The following is a 17,840-nucleotide window of genomic DNA, read 5'->3' on the forward strand; positions in this document are numbered from 1 at the left end:
ACGCCAAGCGTAATGCTTTGCATTCAGTTCAAAAAGTTCAATTTTGGCTTCATCTGACCAGAGCAACCTGTTCCATGTTAATTGTATCTCCCATGTACTGTAGCTTCTTGCAAACGCCAAGAGTGTCTTTTTTTTGTTTCACAAAGGGCTTCCTTCCATGCACTTTTCCATAAAAGGCAAATTTATGCAGAGTACGACTTATACTTGTCTTTTGGACAGATTGTCTGACCTCAGATTTGTATACCTGCAGGTCATCCAATGTGATCATGGGCATCCTGGCTGCTTCTATGATTAGTTTCCTCCTTGTTTGGGCCGAAAGTTAAGAGAGACGGCCAGAACTAGGTAGAATTGCAGTTGTTTTACGCTATGTCATTTTAGATATTATTGCTCACAATGTGCTCCAGGATATGTGTAAATGTTGCGAAATCTTCTTGTTATCCCATTCCTGCTTTGAAGTTTTCCATACCTTTATCCTGGACCTGCCTGGTGTATTTTTTGGTCTTCGTTATGCTGTCTGTTCTTTAATGTCTGCTTTCACAGTCGTCTGAGCCCATCACGGAGCAGTTACATTTACTCTAAAACTCATGACACTCTGGTTGTCATTATTAGTCATTTAGGTTGACATTGGATCATTCAGAAGTCATCTGGGAACTTTTGGTGTCTGGTGGCTGAGCTGAGAGAACAGATAATATTTTTGAAACACCAATTCTTAAGTTTCTTAGTTGAAAACTTATACAAAATCTTGACATAATTTGGTTCCCCTTCACAGTTGTCTCACATGTTGTTGATCCTTCGAAAATGTTTTCAGTTTTTAGCTTTAAGTTTGACGTCTGAAATGTGCCAATATGACAATAAGTTCTCATGGGGGTAATTTGGGGTTAAATACTTGTGCCAACATTTTGTGACTCTGGTCCAATGTACCTGACTCTGTCTTTGGCATCCTCAAAACTTTCAGCGACGAAATACACTGGTTGGTACTCTGTGATCGGGTATTTCTGGACACTGGTCTTTTCAGGGTCAAAAGGAAGCAGTTTGGGTTTGTCGGTCAGACAGTACTGGAAGACAAGCAATCACACATTCAATTATAGGACCGACACGTTTCTGGAATGCAATTGATTTTCTTGGTAACGAGTACTGTAACCCATTAATATAAATAACAGTTTTAACTCAACTGTTGTTACAACACTGAGATTTACTTTGCCAATTCTCGAAAGCAGATCACGAACTACAATGATTGCTTACTGATACTCCTTCGCTAACGATGCAACAAACCAATCGCCAGTAACGGTTAAAAAGTGCGGGCATAGTACAACTAAATACAGTTACAGAGTTGCTGTTTTTAGCACAGAGTAAGAGCAGGCTGAATTTCTTCTTATGGAGATATTCTCCCTATCGTATGTACACTCATCTAAGCCATATTTACAACTATAGAACACTGAAATCAGGGGTCGGCTTTTATGCACATATTTGGTTATTTGTAACCAGTAGGAAATGGTAGGCAGTGTGAGGGGAGTGGTTGTGGCTTTTACAGAAACAAAATCAATGAGGCAAAGAAGAGCACAGAATTTACAGTAAACGTATCTTTAATTTTGGCATTTTTTAACAGTGGTATTATTTTTGTAATGCACTATACTGTCTTATCATATGTTGGAGTGCCATGTCTAATCTCGTTTCTTACAATGTTTTACGAGGTTGATATAAATGGCATTTAAGACAATTCAATTCAAAACGTCTAGGACAGTACCTAGAAATGGAGAAGAAAATCTTGAATTGGTTTGAAAACAAAAACAATCAATATGGAGTGCCTTGGCTAAGTGTTGGTTTGCACAAGACAAAAATATGAAGGGTTCACTGCCTCGACAGGCTGGTGTACACATTTTTCTCTCGTTCTTTTATTACGGTATGTGGCTATTTTTAAGTAAGGTCAGCTTCAATGTGAGTATGCATGGTAATATGTAACTATGTAGTGACTTTAAGAGTAACGCGCTTCTTTTGGATGTCAATAATCTGGGGGGCTTCCTAAATGAAATTACTGTAACCGTTCACTGTTTTTCACTAAAGCGCCCAACACTGGACACATTCAATGTGTTCTCAAACGGTCAATGAGCCTTGAGATTCCTGTTTAAAACAGGAAGTGGAGTATGATTATGGCTTCTTGCTTTTGTCCCTGTACTCATTGGAGCATACGTCCTCCGCTGATGCAACATGTGACCTCCAGAGACACTTTCTTGGCCCACGCTGAGCCACTGAACCACTTTCCCCTCTCTAAGACGACCAGGCAATGTCAGTGACACATAAAACCCGATTGGACCACTAACCCACTTCCTGAGCTCAGACCCCCTGCCGTCTCTGGCTTATGAACCTACCTGCAGCTCTCCGAAGGACGACAACAAGCCTGCTCCAAATGCTCTTGTCTCAGAGCCCTGCTTGCACAGGCCAAATTCCACAGTGAACCAGTAGACCTGATGCGGAAATCAAGGTTGTAAACACTTGCTTGGTTGAAAATCTTGTGTTTGACACAAAAACCTACCGTGGCAAGTTTTTCGATGTACTCGTCTGGGGCACCGAGAGAAGCAAGGCCGATCTCCTGTTAAGATTAAATTAAATGTGCAACAAAACTGCTTAACATGACACAAACTGAGACTTTCTTCCTAAATGGCTATTATTGACTCATAATCATTTCTAAAGAATGCCTGTTCATATGTTAGTCCGGCATCAAGTCATGTTCATTTGTATAGTGTGTAATATTTAGAGCTGAGTATTGCTCAAGTCACGTCATACCAGGGATAAATCAAATTACTTTCCTTTATCTTTATAATTGCTTTCAATCATATACATATTACATATAAGTAGTGCTTTGTTGCAAATATTGAATATGTATCACAGATCCCTTAACCACCAGGGTTGTTTGAGCACCACCACTTGTCTGTTTTGGGGAAATACTGCCCATCCCTCTCCAGGCTGCCTTTTGGTGTAGGGGTTTGCGCCCCCACATGAAACACATAGAACTGGTTTCCATGGCTACCAGTAGCAGGAGAATCCTTCTGATCTGACCCGGATACAGCACCCAAGGCGTCCAGTCGCCATTATTTTCCCGTGTAAAGCGTCATACCGCTCCTCAGAGATGAGTCGGTCCTCGGCATTGACGGGCAGCAGAGTTTGACGATATTTATAACCAAATCCTAAATCACTAGCGAAAAACTATTTTGCTCCAAAATTTGGTGTATTACCTCGTACAATTGGGATTAGATCACGTGCGACTTTGACTTTTTGTCAAAAACAAACTTGACTTTAGGCCATTTGCTAAGTTTAAATGCTCAAAGGCTCTTAGTTACTCAAAAGATTTAGTGTTTCAGAAAAAAAAAATGATTTTTAATAAGGTAAATGATTACAGGAATAAATACATAAAAAAAGTTCCTTTATAAATGCATAAATATATAATTCAACAAATTAATATGTCCAGTATATACTTTATTAATGTTTTACCATGTGTACAACAGTAGTATTGGAATTAGTGTCCTTGGTACAAGCACTCCATTACAACTTTGTCCTTAGCATGTTGTTATGAAATCGCAGGTTAATTTATATATAACTCAAACAACAACAACATTGTCACTTTTACTTTTACTTATGGTTATTATTTTTTATTTCCCTTTAATGGTTTACTGTTTACGAATCCCTATACCGCATAGGTTGTCGGGGCACCAACTTTGGACAGCTTTTTCCACTGTTGACAGTCCATGCCCCGTTTTTGGGTCGAGGCAAAGTTGGCATCAGTCCAATCCTTAATTTTGTCGGACCGGTTCTTTTTTCGTCTTCCTCTCTTCCTGTGCTCTTAGAGAGCGTGTCGTGGAGTATGACCATGGCCAAACCTGATGATCTTGTGATGTGACCATACAACTGAAGTTGTGCACTGTTGACAAAAGATCTTCATAGGGTCCAATGTGCCTTCTGATGCGCACCATTTTGTTTGTCACATGGGCTAAGTAGCTGATGCCCATATGTTTCTTGAAGCATCACATCTCCGATGGCCTGGATTTATTTTCCAGGTTTTCCTGAGAGTCTATGTCTCACAAGCGTTGAAGTAACCAGCGCTTGCATGAGTCTGATTTGATTTCAGTGCTAGTCACTGCTGTTCTTGTCCCTCCAGTTTGGCAAGTGCAGCTGTGGTTTAAGCTATCTTGGCCATGATGTCTGGTTTTGACCCCTCTTATGGTGTGACAGCTCCAAGCTAATTAAATTTGGTGGCAGATTCTAGCTCACTGTGGTTGATGGTGATGTTTGTGGTGATATCTTGGGGATTGTTGGCCATTAGTTTTTTTTTTTGTGCTGATTTTGACCAGAGTTCCTGTTTGTCTTCTGCCAAACTGGCAATGTCATCAGCAAAACAGAGGTTATTATTATTATCATTAGGTGATTTCCCTTTACTGGTACCTAAAGTATTGGTTATGATAAATTTATTTACAATAAATTACTTTAAAGTGCAGTAATTAAAGACATGCACCTGTGCATACAAAGAGCCTTTAGTATATAGTATGTCACAAAAGTTAGTACACCCTTCAAATTTCTGCAGATTTTTCATTATAATGTTTAATTGAACACTGAAGAAACATCGCTTTGACACAATGAAAACGTATTCTGTGAAAATCTTATATAGTAGTATTTTTCCCCTCAAAAAACTCAAAATATAGCCATTAGGGGCTAAACCACTGGTAAAAAAGTGAGTGCATCCTTAAGTAAAAGTTCCCGAAGTTCAATATTTTGTATGGCCACTATGATTATGCAGAACCACTTTAATCCTCCCGGCCATGGATTTTACCAGAGCCTCACAAATTGCAGATGGAATGCTCTTCCACTCCTCCATGACAACATGACTGGGCTGGGGAATTTTCAAGATCTTGTGCCTATCCACCTTCCACTTGAGGATGCCCCAAAGATATTCTATTGGATTTAGATCTGTAGAAAGGCTTGGACAGTCCCCTTTACCCTTAGCCCCATTAGCAAAGCCTTGGTCATCTTAGAAGTGTTTCTGGGGTCATTGTCAGGCTGGAACATTGCCCTGCATCCCAGTTTCTGGAGGTAGGGGATCATTCTCTGCTCCAGTATTTCACACTAAATCCTTGAGTTTGCGTTTCCCTTAATGAAATGCAACTCCCCAATTCCAGTTGCGCTCAGGCACCCCCAAACCATGACATTCCCAATAAGTTGCTTAACTTTAGACACGACACAAACATGTTTGTACTCCTCACTTGGTTGCCGTCACACATAATTCACACCATCTCAGCCAAATAAATTAATCTTTGTGTTATAACACCAGAGGGTATATTTCTAGTAAGCCATGGCCTTTGTTTACACACTTCTTTTTATTGTGTCAAAGCGATCTTTCCTTATTGATGTTCTATTTAACATTCTACTGAAATCTCAGCAGAAATGTGAGGGATGTACTCACTTTTATGACAAACTGTATTACTAAAGAAGAAGACGTAACGTCATTGTACGATATGAATTTGAACAAAACAAGTCCACTCAAAATTTGGGAAACGGAATCAAGCTTTTTTTCCCTTCTTGTTCATCCACTCGCCCAGAAAAAAGGTTTTCCCAGTGATTTAAGATTTCTGGAGAGTGGGAGGAAGCTTTTCCCAAATGGTGCTTTTCCCAAACGGTGCTTTACAGCAACGGCAATCTAGATGATGAAGGTGCTGTATCTAAATTTGATCAGGTGGCTACTCCTGCTTATAGTAACCATGGGAACCAGTACTATCCGTTTCATGGTGCATCTACGATCCAGGCAGTCAAAAGGGAATGCAAAGTCTTTACAATGCTATACCTGGGAGAACTGGGCAAAACTGGAATCAGCAAAAAGTGGGACGTGCCCCAAGAGCTCATGGCAGATATCACTGGAACAGAAAAAAATCAATATAATTGTCACCAAGGACATGTAATGGAATTTACCATCCGACACTTACGGCTCAGGGGTGTACGTAGGCTTGGAACCATGACGGATGTACTGTGTAGAATGGAAAACGCGGAAGGCGAGGCCAGCGAGAAAGTCCCGAGAAGAAAGCAATCCGGCAACCGGGCGAAGTCGGAAACCGGTACAGGCTGCATTAGGGAGTGGAAAACCGAATGACACAAGTGCTTAAAAAATACAAACTTTGAGCTAAACCAAACTCACACTGCAGGAAGCGGGAAACATCCTCCAACTGTGGGATGTTGTCCTGCCTGTAACCGCAGTACTTCTCCAAAAGAGGGAAGACACGGTTGTGTTCACGGCAGGCATGGGTTGGGTATAAGGTCTTGAGCTCCTTGAATACGATGCCCCATGTGGCTTTTTCATCCTCTGTGTACTCTACCCGAGGGATGGGTTGGCCACTGAGAGAAGTAACCGAATACAAATTGATTCATTTATTCTATTTTTAATATTGTCCAGTCACATTTATTTGTACAGCCCTAATCACAAAATGTCTCAAAAGACTGCACAGGACACAATGGCACCATACCCTGACCTGAAACTGGCATGCAGGCAAGGAATAACACAAAAACTTTGGCATGAGGAAAATAAGAAACCTCGAGAAGGGGCCACTCAAGAGGTAATCACCCTTCCCAGATGAATAATGAATACCTGCAACAGAGACTTCATAGGATGCCAGTTCCTTATTTTGACTATTATTGCATACTGTTCTACCTTGTCTTGATTGTTATATCATTACCGGCCAATAATGTTGCTGCTTTTTGTAACCTTGAAGATTTATTCCAAAAAGGGCTCGGGGGGGGGGGGCCCTAAACCAGGCTAAAGTTGTTTTTTACTGAAGGCTAAGGAAGGGAGGATAGATTCAAATGTTGATATTATCAATACTGAGCAAGTACTATTGTCTTGGGACCGATAGTGAGCTCCCATTACAACTATAACAATGATAATGTTGTTAGTGGGTTGTAAGGTTCTGCATACATTAGAACTTTCAAATTTGATCCATTGTTTCTACACTCTAATAGCAATACTTGGTTTTGAAAATACTGTGCAATTGAAGGTATTCTAAATGTCTTTTTAACATTGTTATATTGTGTGTGTGTCCTGACGGATCACCACCTTATCGTGGTGGGGCACTTTGCGCGTCTCCATGACCCCTAGAGCTATGTCGGCGGGAGTCTCGTACTCCTGGTAGGGTTACCCAAGCCGAACAGGTCGAAGGGTAGAGTCCAGACTAAGAGTGATCCCAAAAGCTGGTGGCGGCACGCTTTGAGGCGGTTTCCTACAGACCTGGATCCCGTTAGCCGCCTGCAGTTGTAGGAAGATGCCAGTCGTCTAGGGTCTCCCTTGCCACTGGAACCATCTTCTTTACAATCAAGATAGTGGCGTTGGGGAAAGCGCACCCCTTACGCCACTTTAAAAACCATCATTGCGCAGGTATCCTCTTTTACCTGAGTCTCCGACCACAATCCAGGATCGGACTGTTCAAACATCAGCAGACTCACAAATCAAAGAAGATGGTCATCATCGAATCGATGGACAACCCCAAGAGCGAGAGAGAGATTTATTTGTGTTTGTATTTTTTGGTACATCAATGCTTTGTTAGGGTTTACTCTCTTGACTTTTGTTCTGAAACAGTTGTTATAGGAGAAGTATTTTTAATATACTATTGTTTACACTATTTACACTTTGAATTCAGTTTCAAAATATTATGCAATGGAAGGTATTCTATTTGTCATGTTGTCTTGGTTACAGTTGTATTTTCGTTACACTGCTGCTTTATTTTTGTTTGACTCGCTTGACTGTCTTCACTTGTTCTGAAACAGTTGTAATATATGTGTTTGTATTTTTTTACTATTAAAGTTTTCCTTGTAGTTACTTGATGAAAAAAAATATAAAACCTTTAGTACCTCAAATAGTTTTGCTATTTGTATCGTAATTCTAAACTGGATTTATGGGGGAAGGGAAGTGAAGGTTTCTTCATTTTCCTCATGTTGAGGTTTTTGAGTTTTTCCTTGCCCTCATGTAGGTTTCAGATCAGGGAATGGTGTCATAATATTCTGTATTCTCTACAGCCCTTTGAGACTCCTAGTGATTAAGGGCTGTACAAATAAATATGACTTGACTTGACTCAAGGATTCAGTTATTTGATGCTCACAACATTTCAGAGCGAAAAGTATCGATCAATACTACCAAGAGTTTACTTGGAACGCATTGATACCAAAAATCACATTATCGCCCACCTCACATCCTTCATTGTGTTCTCTCCTTATTTCAAGTGTCTCCAGTAGTTTCAACTTATTACCAATGCAAGACAAATGCAGTTCCTTCAGTTCTAAGAACACCTTAGATCTTAAAATGTGATGTTTTCTGAATCCGGATTGTGCACGGCAGTAGTTAGTGGTACGAATTACAGATTAATTTTTTTTCAGCCACTAATTTAGGGTGAGGAAGCTGTTGTCAAGAATGATAACAGTAATTCATAAAGATTAAGAGATTAATTACTGTCTGTAGTTGTAGGCGATGTCAGCAAACTCCTTCCTGCGGGTCCGATATACTGGGTCGGTGAAGCCCTGGTGGACGCACACACACAATCAGAAAAAAACTGTTAGATGTTGCAAATAAAACCCTGTGGTCTTTGGCAGCATTACCCACTCTTATCTCCAATGAGTGCATGCAAATGTGCATTCAAACGAAGCCTTTGTAGAGAGGTTTTCAGCTTTATGATGAATAAATTTTGCTTTAATGAAAGTAGCAAAAGGGAGCAATTATCTATAATTACAGGGGCCCCAATTAAAAGCAATTACATCAATTTGTGTGTTTCCATGAGAATAGACAGCCTGTCATCTCTGGAGGGGCTCATCTTTTATGAGCTGCGTCAGAAGATGTGTGTATGACCAAACGTACGAACTAAAAGATGAGTCACAAGTTTACCGGGTGATCGGAATCCAGCTCTGAGCCATAGCTGAGGATCTGGTTGGCAAAGCGGTCCAAGTCCTGAATGTCGTTCGGGAACCATGGCACTGGAAAGTCACAAATGTTCAACTCAATGACTGAGATTCTTTGATTCTTTAAAAATGGGTGCCTAATGAGATTATGTTATTTCGTCAAAAGACAAACCAGTTATAGATATATTCTTTCTGTTTGCTCCCATGTTTTCTCTTCTTGCTAACTGATCATACAGGTATGTATGGGCAGGGTTGGAACTATTGTGTTACAAAGGAAAACTTTCCTGGAACGCAATTACTTTTGCTCACGAGTACTGAAGCGCATTGTCAGAACCCGAAGAGACGCAGGACCCAGACGCGTAACGTTTTCACACAAGCTTTATTTTACGGGAATGGGGCAGTCATGCGCGTGAACACAAACGCCAGGAATGCGGCGATCGCTAGGCGGAAGAAGTGAGAGGCAGACGAAATCCAGGCTGGACAGAACAGATGGGATCGATACAGGACACACGGGTAGATACCGGACAGGACAGACAGTATCGATACCGGATACTGGAGCAAGATACCGAACAGGACGAGACAGGCTGGATCGATATCGGATACTGGAGACTGGAGCAAGATACTTGGCAGGAGGAGACAGACGAGATCGATATTGGATATGGGAGACTGGAGCAAGATACTGGACAGGGGGAGATAGACAGGAGTGAAACCGGATACTGGAGACGGGAGCAAGATACCGGACAGGAGGGGGCAGCCGAGATCAATGTCGGATACTGGAGACTGGAGCAAGATACCGGACAGGAGGAGACAGCCGAGATCGATATCAGATACAGGAGACGGGAGCAAGATACCGGACAGGACGAGACAGATGGGGTCAATACCGGACACTGGAGCACGATCCCGGACAGGATGAGACAGGCGGGATTGATACCGGAAACTGGATACACGAGCAGGATACCGGACAGAGTCAAAACACAAGTCTTGCTTAAGTAGAGGTTCGTCGACGGACTGACAAGGAGTGAATGAGAGCAATGAGCTGAAATAGGAGGGAAGGCAATCAGGAAACAAGCCCCAGCTGGCGCAAAACGGGCGAGGCCAAGTGAGGGCAATGGGAAACCGTAACATGCGTTAGCATTAAAATTGTGTCACTCTACTGTTGTTACTATTTGGTGCGTTACTATGTTACTCCGCTACATTATAAATGTCCCCTAATTGATGGGTACTCTTGCTTCATTTGTGTCATCACATACAAACTTCGATCCAATATGCACAAGACCTGAGGGGTGTTTATAATTACCTACAAAAAACAACTGAATACAGTTATGGTGTCGTAGTCTCAAGCACAGGGTAGAAGCACGCTAAATTCCTACCCATAGAGATATTCCCCCCTACCGTAAGCCAACTTAAAGCCATAAAATACTGAAATCAGGGAGTCAGATATATGCGTAATTTTCATTGTGTGTCCCCAGTAGGGAATGATAGGCACGGCGTGGGAGCGAGTTGCATGGTTTACGCAGGAACAACAAACCATCGCCCAATCAATGGGATAAAAGTGAGCATGGAATTTAATATAAAAGTGTACTGAATTTTGGTCATTTTTTGTAAAAATATTTTTGCCTGAAGAAAAAAAACATCTCGGATAGCACCCAGCAAGAGAGAAAGACATGTTTGAGTGGATTGCCCGGAGATAAAATGGATATGGTGTGTCTCAGGTAAGTGTTCGTACGCACGGTCTCAAAATCCAAGTCAAAACATATGGAGGGTTCACTGCTTCCACAGGTTGGTGTACACGTTTTCTTCTATATCTTTTACTTTAAAGCAATTCAAAGAGGTCTGCTTCTATGTTAGTATACCCAGTAAGTTGTAACTAGATCGTTATTTTTGGTGTAGCGTGACACTTTTTGGTGTCAGTATTCCGAAGGGGTAACTCAATTACTTTTTAAATGAGCTAACTACTAGCTGCTACACTGTAAGTCACATGCCCAATGCTGTATGGGCTTGAAATAAAAACAACTGCAAAGTATTATCAAATGCTGTTGGTCGTCCATTGTACGAGCGGAATATAACAAGAAGATATTGATAGAGACAATATGATGGCCTGGCATGTTGAAACGCAACAGAGCCGTGGATACAATCCCTCTGCTTGTTCTGAGGGATTTTCGACACAAAAGAAGCTCACGAATTTCCTATTGCACCATGTGGTCCGAAGGCCTGAGGCTACACAGGGACGACGAGGGTTGAACAGGCCTCCCAAATATCGGGACCACTAGTATCATCTCGTCCACTTGACCTTGACTGGGGGGAGGTTGCATCCCGGTAGGTCCTGTCAGTCTTAGCCTGGACAAGAGGTTCACATAGAGCTCTTATTCCCACCAGGCCTGTTGGTGGTGAATAGCAAAGCTAATGTGATTCTGGAAACAACCAATCATGGGGTCAGGACCGGGGTGGAGAGCAGTCTGTCTCATCGGCAAAGACGGCTGTCTATAAATGACTGGCCTTGAATACACTAAATTGTGGGGACTTTTTTGACAATAGCACTCTTCATACTCCGTTACATACTCTGTTACAAAGGAATACATTCCTGGAACGCAATTACTGGTCTCGACAACGAGTACTAGGATGCGTTATTGATTACATTTTGTAACTAACCTGTCGGTACAACGTGGTGTTTTACTCCACTATTTATTAAAAGCAGCTCATCCCCTTGACATTAACTATTCCTCCTTTGCTTACAATGTCCTACACAACCCTTTTATTTTCCTACAAAGTACAACTCAATACTGTTACGTTTGCTCCCTCTCAAGCAGTATGAGTCTGCTGAATTTCTCCCTACAGATATTCTGATATTGTCATGATTGCTGATTGAGCGCAGCTGCGACGGCTTAATTGGCGCCAACAGCCCGGACAGCTGATTGGCTGATACTCTCTTTTAAAACCCCCAACTTCCAAGAGGAAGCCGTCAGATCGTATGCGAACTGTTGCCTTCAGCTCAGTAAGCCTTTTCGTCCGATTCCGTTCCTGTCCTGCTTTTTTCTGCCTGATCTTTCTTGCCAACCTGTTTCCGGATCTGACTACGCCCCGTTCTGCCTGCCTGTTACCTGACCTGTTTTGCCCTGTTACTTGCCTGCCTCCTGCTACCTACCTCGCTGACGAACTCGACACCGCCTTTGATCTCCAGTCCCGGCCAACGACTTGCTATTCCCGCCTGTCTGTGATCCTCCTCGCCAGACACGGAAGTGCCACTTCCGCGTTTCCGCCACCTGCTACCCGTGTTCGTCGATCCGCGGATCGTGGAAGCAAGCCTTTCTCTCCCTCTTGTCAATAAAAACTGAGAAAACGAGCGCTATTGGGTCCCGTCTCCGTTCCTGGTTCATGACAGACATTATCCCTACCAACTTTATCTTTGCAAAGAGCATGCTATTGTTTAGTATGTTTGCTTTCTTCCGGTGATCAGCCGAGTAACCAAAGCAATCCGCAATTAAGTTTCTCTGTAACCGGTACTCTGAGGCACTATTTATAAAGTTTGTAACTCTACTGTCTTTACCTTATGATGCGTTACAGCGTTAGTTGTAGTACTTCAATTATGCAGATCATGGGTTACTGTGTGCTCAGAATGCATATCATTCCTTCATCACTCAAGTGGGCACAGACAACCCTCGATCGATCCTTAGCCTATGCGGTCCGGGGGGCGTTTACATTTACTAACAAAAAATAACTTAATACAGTTATGGCAATGCTGTCTTAAGCACTGGTCTTAAGCACTGGGTACAAGGACACTGATTCTCTCCTCATGGAATTATTCTCCCTACTGTTTATATTCTAAGCCATATTTACAACTATAAAATAAAATACTGGAATCGGGGTCGGTTTTTATGCATATATTTTGTTGTGTGTCTCAAGTGGCAGAGGGTAAGTAGCCATAGGGAGGAGGCGTGGCTTATACAGGAACAACGAAAACCGTTGGGCAAACGTGAGCCCAGAATTTAATGACCTACGGTAAACGTGGTCTGAATTTTAGTCCTTTTATTTATGGATAGAAAAGAAAATGTCTTGGGCAGCACCCAAATATGGAAAAGTGAATCTTAAAGTGGTTTGAAGCCCAGAGACAAAATTTATATGAAGTGTCTCGGCAAAATGTTCTTTTTGCAAACACTCAAGATTACGAAAGTCAGTTTGGTGCACGTTATACTTTTTTCTTGGTTCTATTTTATTATGTGGCTATCTTGAAGCATTATTAGGGGATAGTTACTTTCAGAGTAAGGCTCTACCTGTCATGATTTGCTCATTGCTCTCACCTGTGCTTACTCGTTTAGTCCCAGCTGCCACTCGTTCCCTAATTAGTCCTCATCCTAATTAAACACGTCTTTCTTATTCACTCCTGGTCAGTCCGTCTGCTAACCTCAGTGCATGCAAGGCAAGCACTTTTGACTCTGGCTCCTGTTTTGATCCTGACCTGTTTCCAAGATCGAACCCCGATCTAAGCTATGTTCTCTTGTCCCAGCTACCCGTATCCTGATTCTGTTTCCTGTACCGATCCCCGACCCAAGTTCCATTCTCCTGTCCCGGCTACCTGTATCCAGATTCTGTTTCCTGTATCCATCCCCGATCCAAGCTCCATTCTCCTGTCCCGGCTACCTGTATCCAGATTCTGTTTCTTGTTTCAATCCCCGATTCAAGCTCCATTCTCCTGTCCCGGCTACCCATATCCTGATATTATTTCTTGTATCAATCACCGATCAAAGCTCCGTTCTCCTTTCCTGGCTACATGTATCAATCCCTGATCCAAGCTCCGTTCTCCTGTCCCGGCTAGCCGTATCCTGCCCGATTCAGTTTCCTGTATCAATCCCCAAACCATGACTTCCCGCTTGTCCCGGCTACCCGACCTGTTCCGATCTCTGACCACGCTTCGATCGCAAGGGCGTCCCGCACCTACTGGGCAAAGAGCACCAGATCGCTGTCTTTTTCTCTCGCCCCGACTTCCCCGATCCCTTAATAAAGCATTGTGTGAAACATTACGCAGTTGGGTACTGGTCGTGACACTACCTCTGTGTGTCAGTCAACAAGGGGGCTAACAGAATCCCTTTTTAAATTAAGTAACTAGAAATTGCAACAAACTAGTGTTTTTCAGTAACTTGCCCAACACATTTCACAATACTACTTTTCATCCTCTGCTTTTTCCACGAAACTCCAAATCAACACGGATGTCGCGTTTTTTATCATCCCAAACTGCGATCCACCCACTCCAAAGCTGCTCATTTTTCTTCCATCTGTTCCGAATACCTGTCGACGATCTCACCGGTATCTTTCTGTTTGTTGCGTGTCAACTCGTGCACTTGGCCGCTGATTTGCGTGCGAAGGCCGTCGATGACTTCGTCCAAGGCATTTGAGCAGTTGGAGTCCACGCTGATGAAGAACTCAAACTGTTCCTTACTGATGCGTGATGGCCGGGACTCGATGTGCGTCAGGTTGATGCCCTTCTCCTGCAGGATCATTACGTTCATGGCTAAACATGAGCTTCAGGTCCATTAAAAGACAGTTTGTATTATTTGGTTTCAAAAGTGGTAAACCAAAAAACTATATCTATTCATTGAAGAAAATCATCCATATATCCATTATCTGCACCGCTTATCCTCAGTAGGGTCCTGAGGGTGTTGGAGCCCATCCCAGCTATCTTAAGGCAGTGGGCAGGGGACAACCTGAACTGGTTGCCAGCCAGTCGCAGGGCACACAGAGACAGACAACTCATTTACACATAGAGACAATTTGGACCGGTCAATTACCCTGACATGCATGTTTTTGGAATGTGGGAGAAAGAGAGAGTGCCCGGAGGAAATCCACTCAAACACGGGGAGAACATGCAAATTCCGCACAGGATTTGATCCCGTGACCTCAGAAAAATACATGAATACTAGCGTGCTTCTTTTGGATAGTCATAGGTTAAGACATATGCATTTGTTTTAACATAAGTTGAGGATCACTTAGAATGGATGGAGCTGATGTGGTTGTTGGACATCTTGCTGCTACAAGTACACCCAAAAATGTGTCTTTTTTTCCTCATTTCTTGTTTTTTTTTTCTTTATTTTCCTTTTTTCCTTCTATTAATTTTCCCTTTTTTAAAACTTATTTCTCATTATTTATTTATTTTTCTTCTTTCTTTTTGTTTTTTTCCCCTTCTTTCTTTCTTATTTCTAACATTATCCTTTTTCCTTTTTTCCCTTCCCTTTACTGCTTTTCGCTCCAGATTTTCACTTATTAAGTTCACAAAAGGCATGGCAAAAAAAGGAAATCAAAATGGTTACTTTGAGTCCCTCTATTTTGTGTTCTTCCTTGTGCTTATAACCCTCGTTTTTCAGTTACACAGTACAGCAACATCTAAGTTTCAAATATTACACATCACCAGAGGGCCATCACCGTCTTAAACAAGTGCACAAACCCGTGAAATAAATTACATACATATCTTTTGGAATTATTTAAGGATTTCTGTTGCTTTTTAATGTTATTGCACTATTGTTACGATGCACTATTTGTCATTGCACTATGATTACAACTTGCACCAGTCTCTAAGCACATCAATGTAATTTTGCTTGCCTATATATTCTGACAGTCTTTTATCCAGATTTCTCTTTACAATTTTTATCACGAGTTTTCCTTGTCGTGCCATATATAATCTCGTTGCATGCAAAGTTCCACTGCGTTGTTATCAATGACAATAAACACAATTCCATTCAATTGCGCGACGAAAGTTGCCCACAAGGGAGCGCTGTTGTAAAACAGAAAATAAATGTTGTTTATGGATTTAAAAAAAAAGACGCCAGTGTATCTGTTTTTGGGATTTATGGGTAAAAAATAAATGTTAAAAGCTTGAAGAGATACATTAAGATTTCATCTACTTTTTCCTTCATTTGTATGGCTTGAGAGTAAAACAATTCCAGAGGGCTTTATATTGTTTAGTTTTCTTATAAATTCAAGTTCAACAAAACACACCACGACCTGAAAAAGTATTCATTTTATAATAATAATAATAATAATTTCCTTGTATTGTCATTCTGTGTAACAATGTACACAGAACGAAATGTCGATTGCACCTGACCCGTTGTAGCGAGCCGATGCAGCCGCAGCCAACAGAGGGCGCCGCCGACCACTTTTTAAGTCTTAGGAATGACTCGGCCGGGGCGCGAACCACCGACCTCCCAGTCTCAAAGCGGGCGCCTTACCATCTAGGCTACTGAGCTGGTACTATGACCTTAGAATGTCCTCAACTTATAGTAATTAAAAAAAAATCACACCTGATACTGAGTTTGGATCAATGCAAAGCTTTGATGCTAGGTCCTTAGCTTGGCCTTAGCAAGGCTTTGATGCCAGGTCCTTAGCTTGGCCTTTGGCTTTGATGCTAGGTCCTTAGCTTGGCCTTTTGTGTACTTTCTATGAAGTCACTATCTTTGATTTTTGCATTTCGGAGATGGAATATGAGCTTGCTCTGTCCACTCCACGCATCGGCCCGGTATTGCAGTACCTCCGGGAACGGTGCATTCGCAATGATCGCAGCAAGGCTTTAGGGCTAGGACCTTAGCTTGGCCTTTTGGCTGAGAGTAAGTGTCCCGGCTCCTAGGCTTTGTAGCGTATTATGAACTGACCGATAACGGATAATGGATAATGAATAACGAAGATAGATCAATAACCCTTAAAAACCCCAATGTTCAAACCTCACATTGTTTATTTGCTAAAAAACAAAAAAACAAAACCAAGAAGTATTCAATTGCTGTTAAAAGTGTCGATAAAAACTCATATTGTTGGGATATGATATAATGAAATTGTGTGTTTAATTGCTGTTAAAAAATTGTTAAAACGTCATATAACGAAATTGTGAACATGCTTAATTGCTGTTAAGATTGTCGAGAAAAAATGTTCAAACCTCACATTGTTTATCTGATGTTACTAGTGTCAATAAAATTGTTCAAACCAAAGATATGGTAAAGAAGATTACAATATAAAGACTTTCTTTATACCCTGAATCCCATCTGTCCTTTTTTTTGCTCCCGTCTGTCCCCGGCTTCGACCCGTATTTGATCCTGACTACGTCTTCTCTCCTATTCTGGCTATCGACTTGCTTCCGACCCCGACCACGTTTTTGCTCTCCTGTCCCGGCTACCGTCCCGCTTTTTCCGTCCCTGACACGCCATCGCTCGCCACGGCAGATCCACTTCTGTGGTCGGAGCACAATCCGAGTACGAGAGCGACTTGCTTCCCGCGCCTAGCGAACACCGGATCGTGGGCGCAGCCCTTCCTCTTTCCTTTAATACAACTTGTGAGAAACGTAACGCAATTGGGTCCTGTTTCTGTTCTGGTCCTGAAAATACGGCAATTTCAGAGTGTGTCATTTCTATTAGAACTTAAGATTTTCAAAATAAATACAAACCAAATGCTCTCTAGAGGGCAGTGTTGAGTTTGTAAAGCGTGGAGAGTTGGTTTGGGTATAAAACTGCATTCATAAAACTGTTAAAATAAACCAGTTAATACGTCCAATACCAAACATGAAAATCTTCTCCCCCCATTGTTTCTGAATAAATGTGTTGTGTTTAGAGAAGGTCTCATATCTCCGGTGATGATAACATTTAGGATAGGTTACTAATGTAGGCAGAATGATGAAGCAAAATACTGAAAAACAAAGCTAAAAATCTGGAGTTGACATTCTTTTACTTTTTGGCCTGTCTCAGAACAGAAAGTCTGGATCCACTTCCTATTAACAGCAAATAAAAGCTTGGTGTTGGATGTTTAGGAGTTGCTTCAAGGCATCTCTGCGTAGTATACATAACGGATGGAAGAGGGTGTATCTCGTGTTTCCTTTTCCAATAGGCTGATCGTAACTGGGTTGCGTGAGTAGCTGGGGCCTCTGCTTCTTCCTGCATCTGGATCGAATCCCGAGA

The 17,840-nt window shown here is 41.9% G+C and overlaps 1 protein-coding gene and 1 pseudogene across 1 annotated transcript in view; one reads left to right on the top strand and one right to left on the bottom strand.

Moving 5' to 3' along the window:
• Nucleotides 1-17,840, bottom strand: part of pah (phenylalanine hydroxylase) — a 34,314-nt gene that overhangs the window by 938 nt on the left and 15,536 nt on the right. The window contains exons 3-11 of the mRNA XM_088346767.1: nucleotides 14,213-14,396; nucleotides 8,903-8,991; nucleotides 8,474-8,541; nucleotides 6,176-6,372; nucleotides 5,967-6,102; nucleotides 5,828-5,897; nucleotides 2,531-2,587; nucleotides 2,367-2,462; nucleotides 922-1,055 (exon numbers count right to left, since the gene is read on the bottom strand). Coding sequence (XP_088202893.1) covers nucleotides 922-1,055; nucleotides 2,367-2,462; nucleotides 2,531-2,587; nucleotides 5,828-5,897; nucleotides 5,967-6,102; nucleotides 6,176-6,372; nucleotides 8,474-8,541; nucleotides 8,903-8,991; nucleotides 14,213-14,396 — 1,031 coding nt within the window. The remainder of the gene's footprint in view (nucleotides 1-921; nucleotides 1,056-2,366; nucleotides 2,463-2,530; nucleotides 2,588-5,827; nucleotides 5,898-5,966; nucleotides 6,103-6,175; nucleotides 6,373-8,473; nucleotides 8,542-8,902; nucleotides 8,992-14,212; nucleotides 14,397-17,840) is intronic.
• LOC148356753 (U2 spliceosomal RNA) lies at nucleotides 16,283-16,451 on the top strand (annotated as a pseudogene).

The sequence above is a fragment of the Urocampus carinirostris genome, chromosome 11 (genome assembly GCF_059441175.1).
Source record: "Urocampus carinirostris isolate Australia breed hairy pipefish chromosome 11, RoL_Ucar_1.0, whole genome shotgun sequence".
Lineage (NCBI taxonomy): Eukaryota > Metazoa > Chordata > Actinopteri > Syngnathiformes > Syngnathidae > Urocampus > Urocampus carinirostris.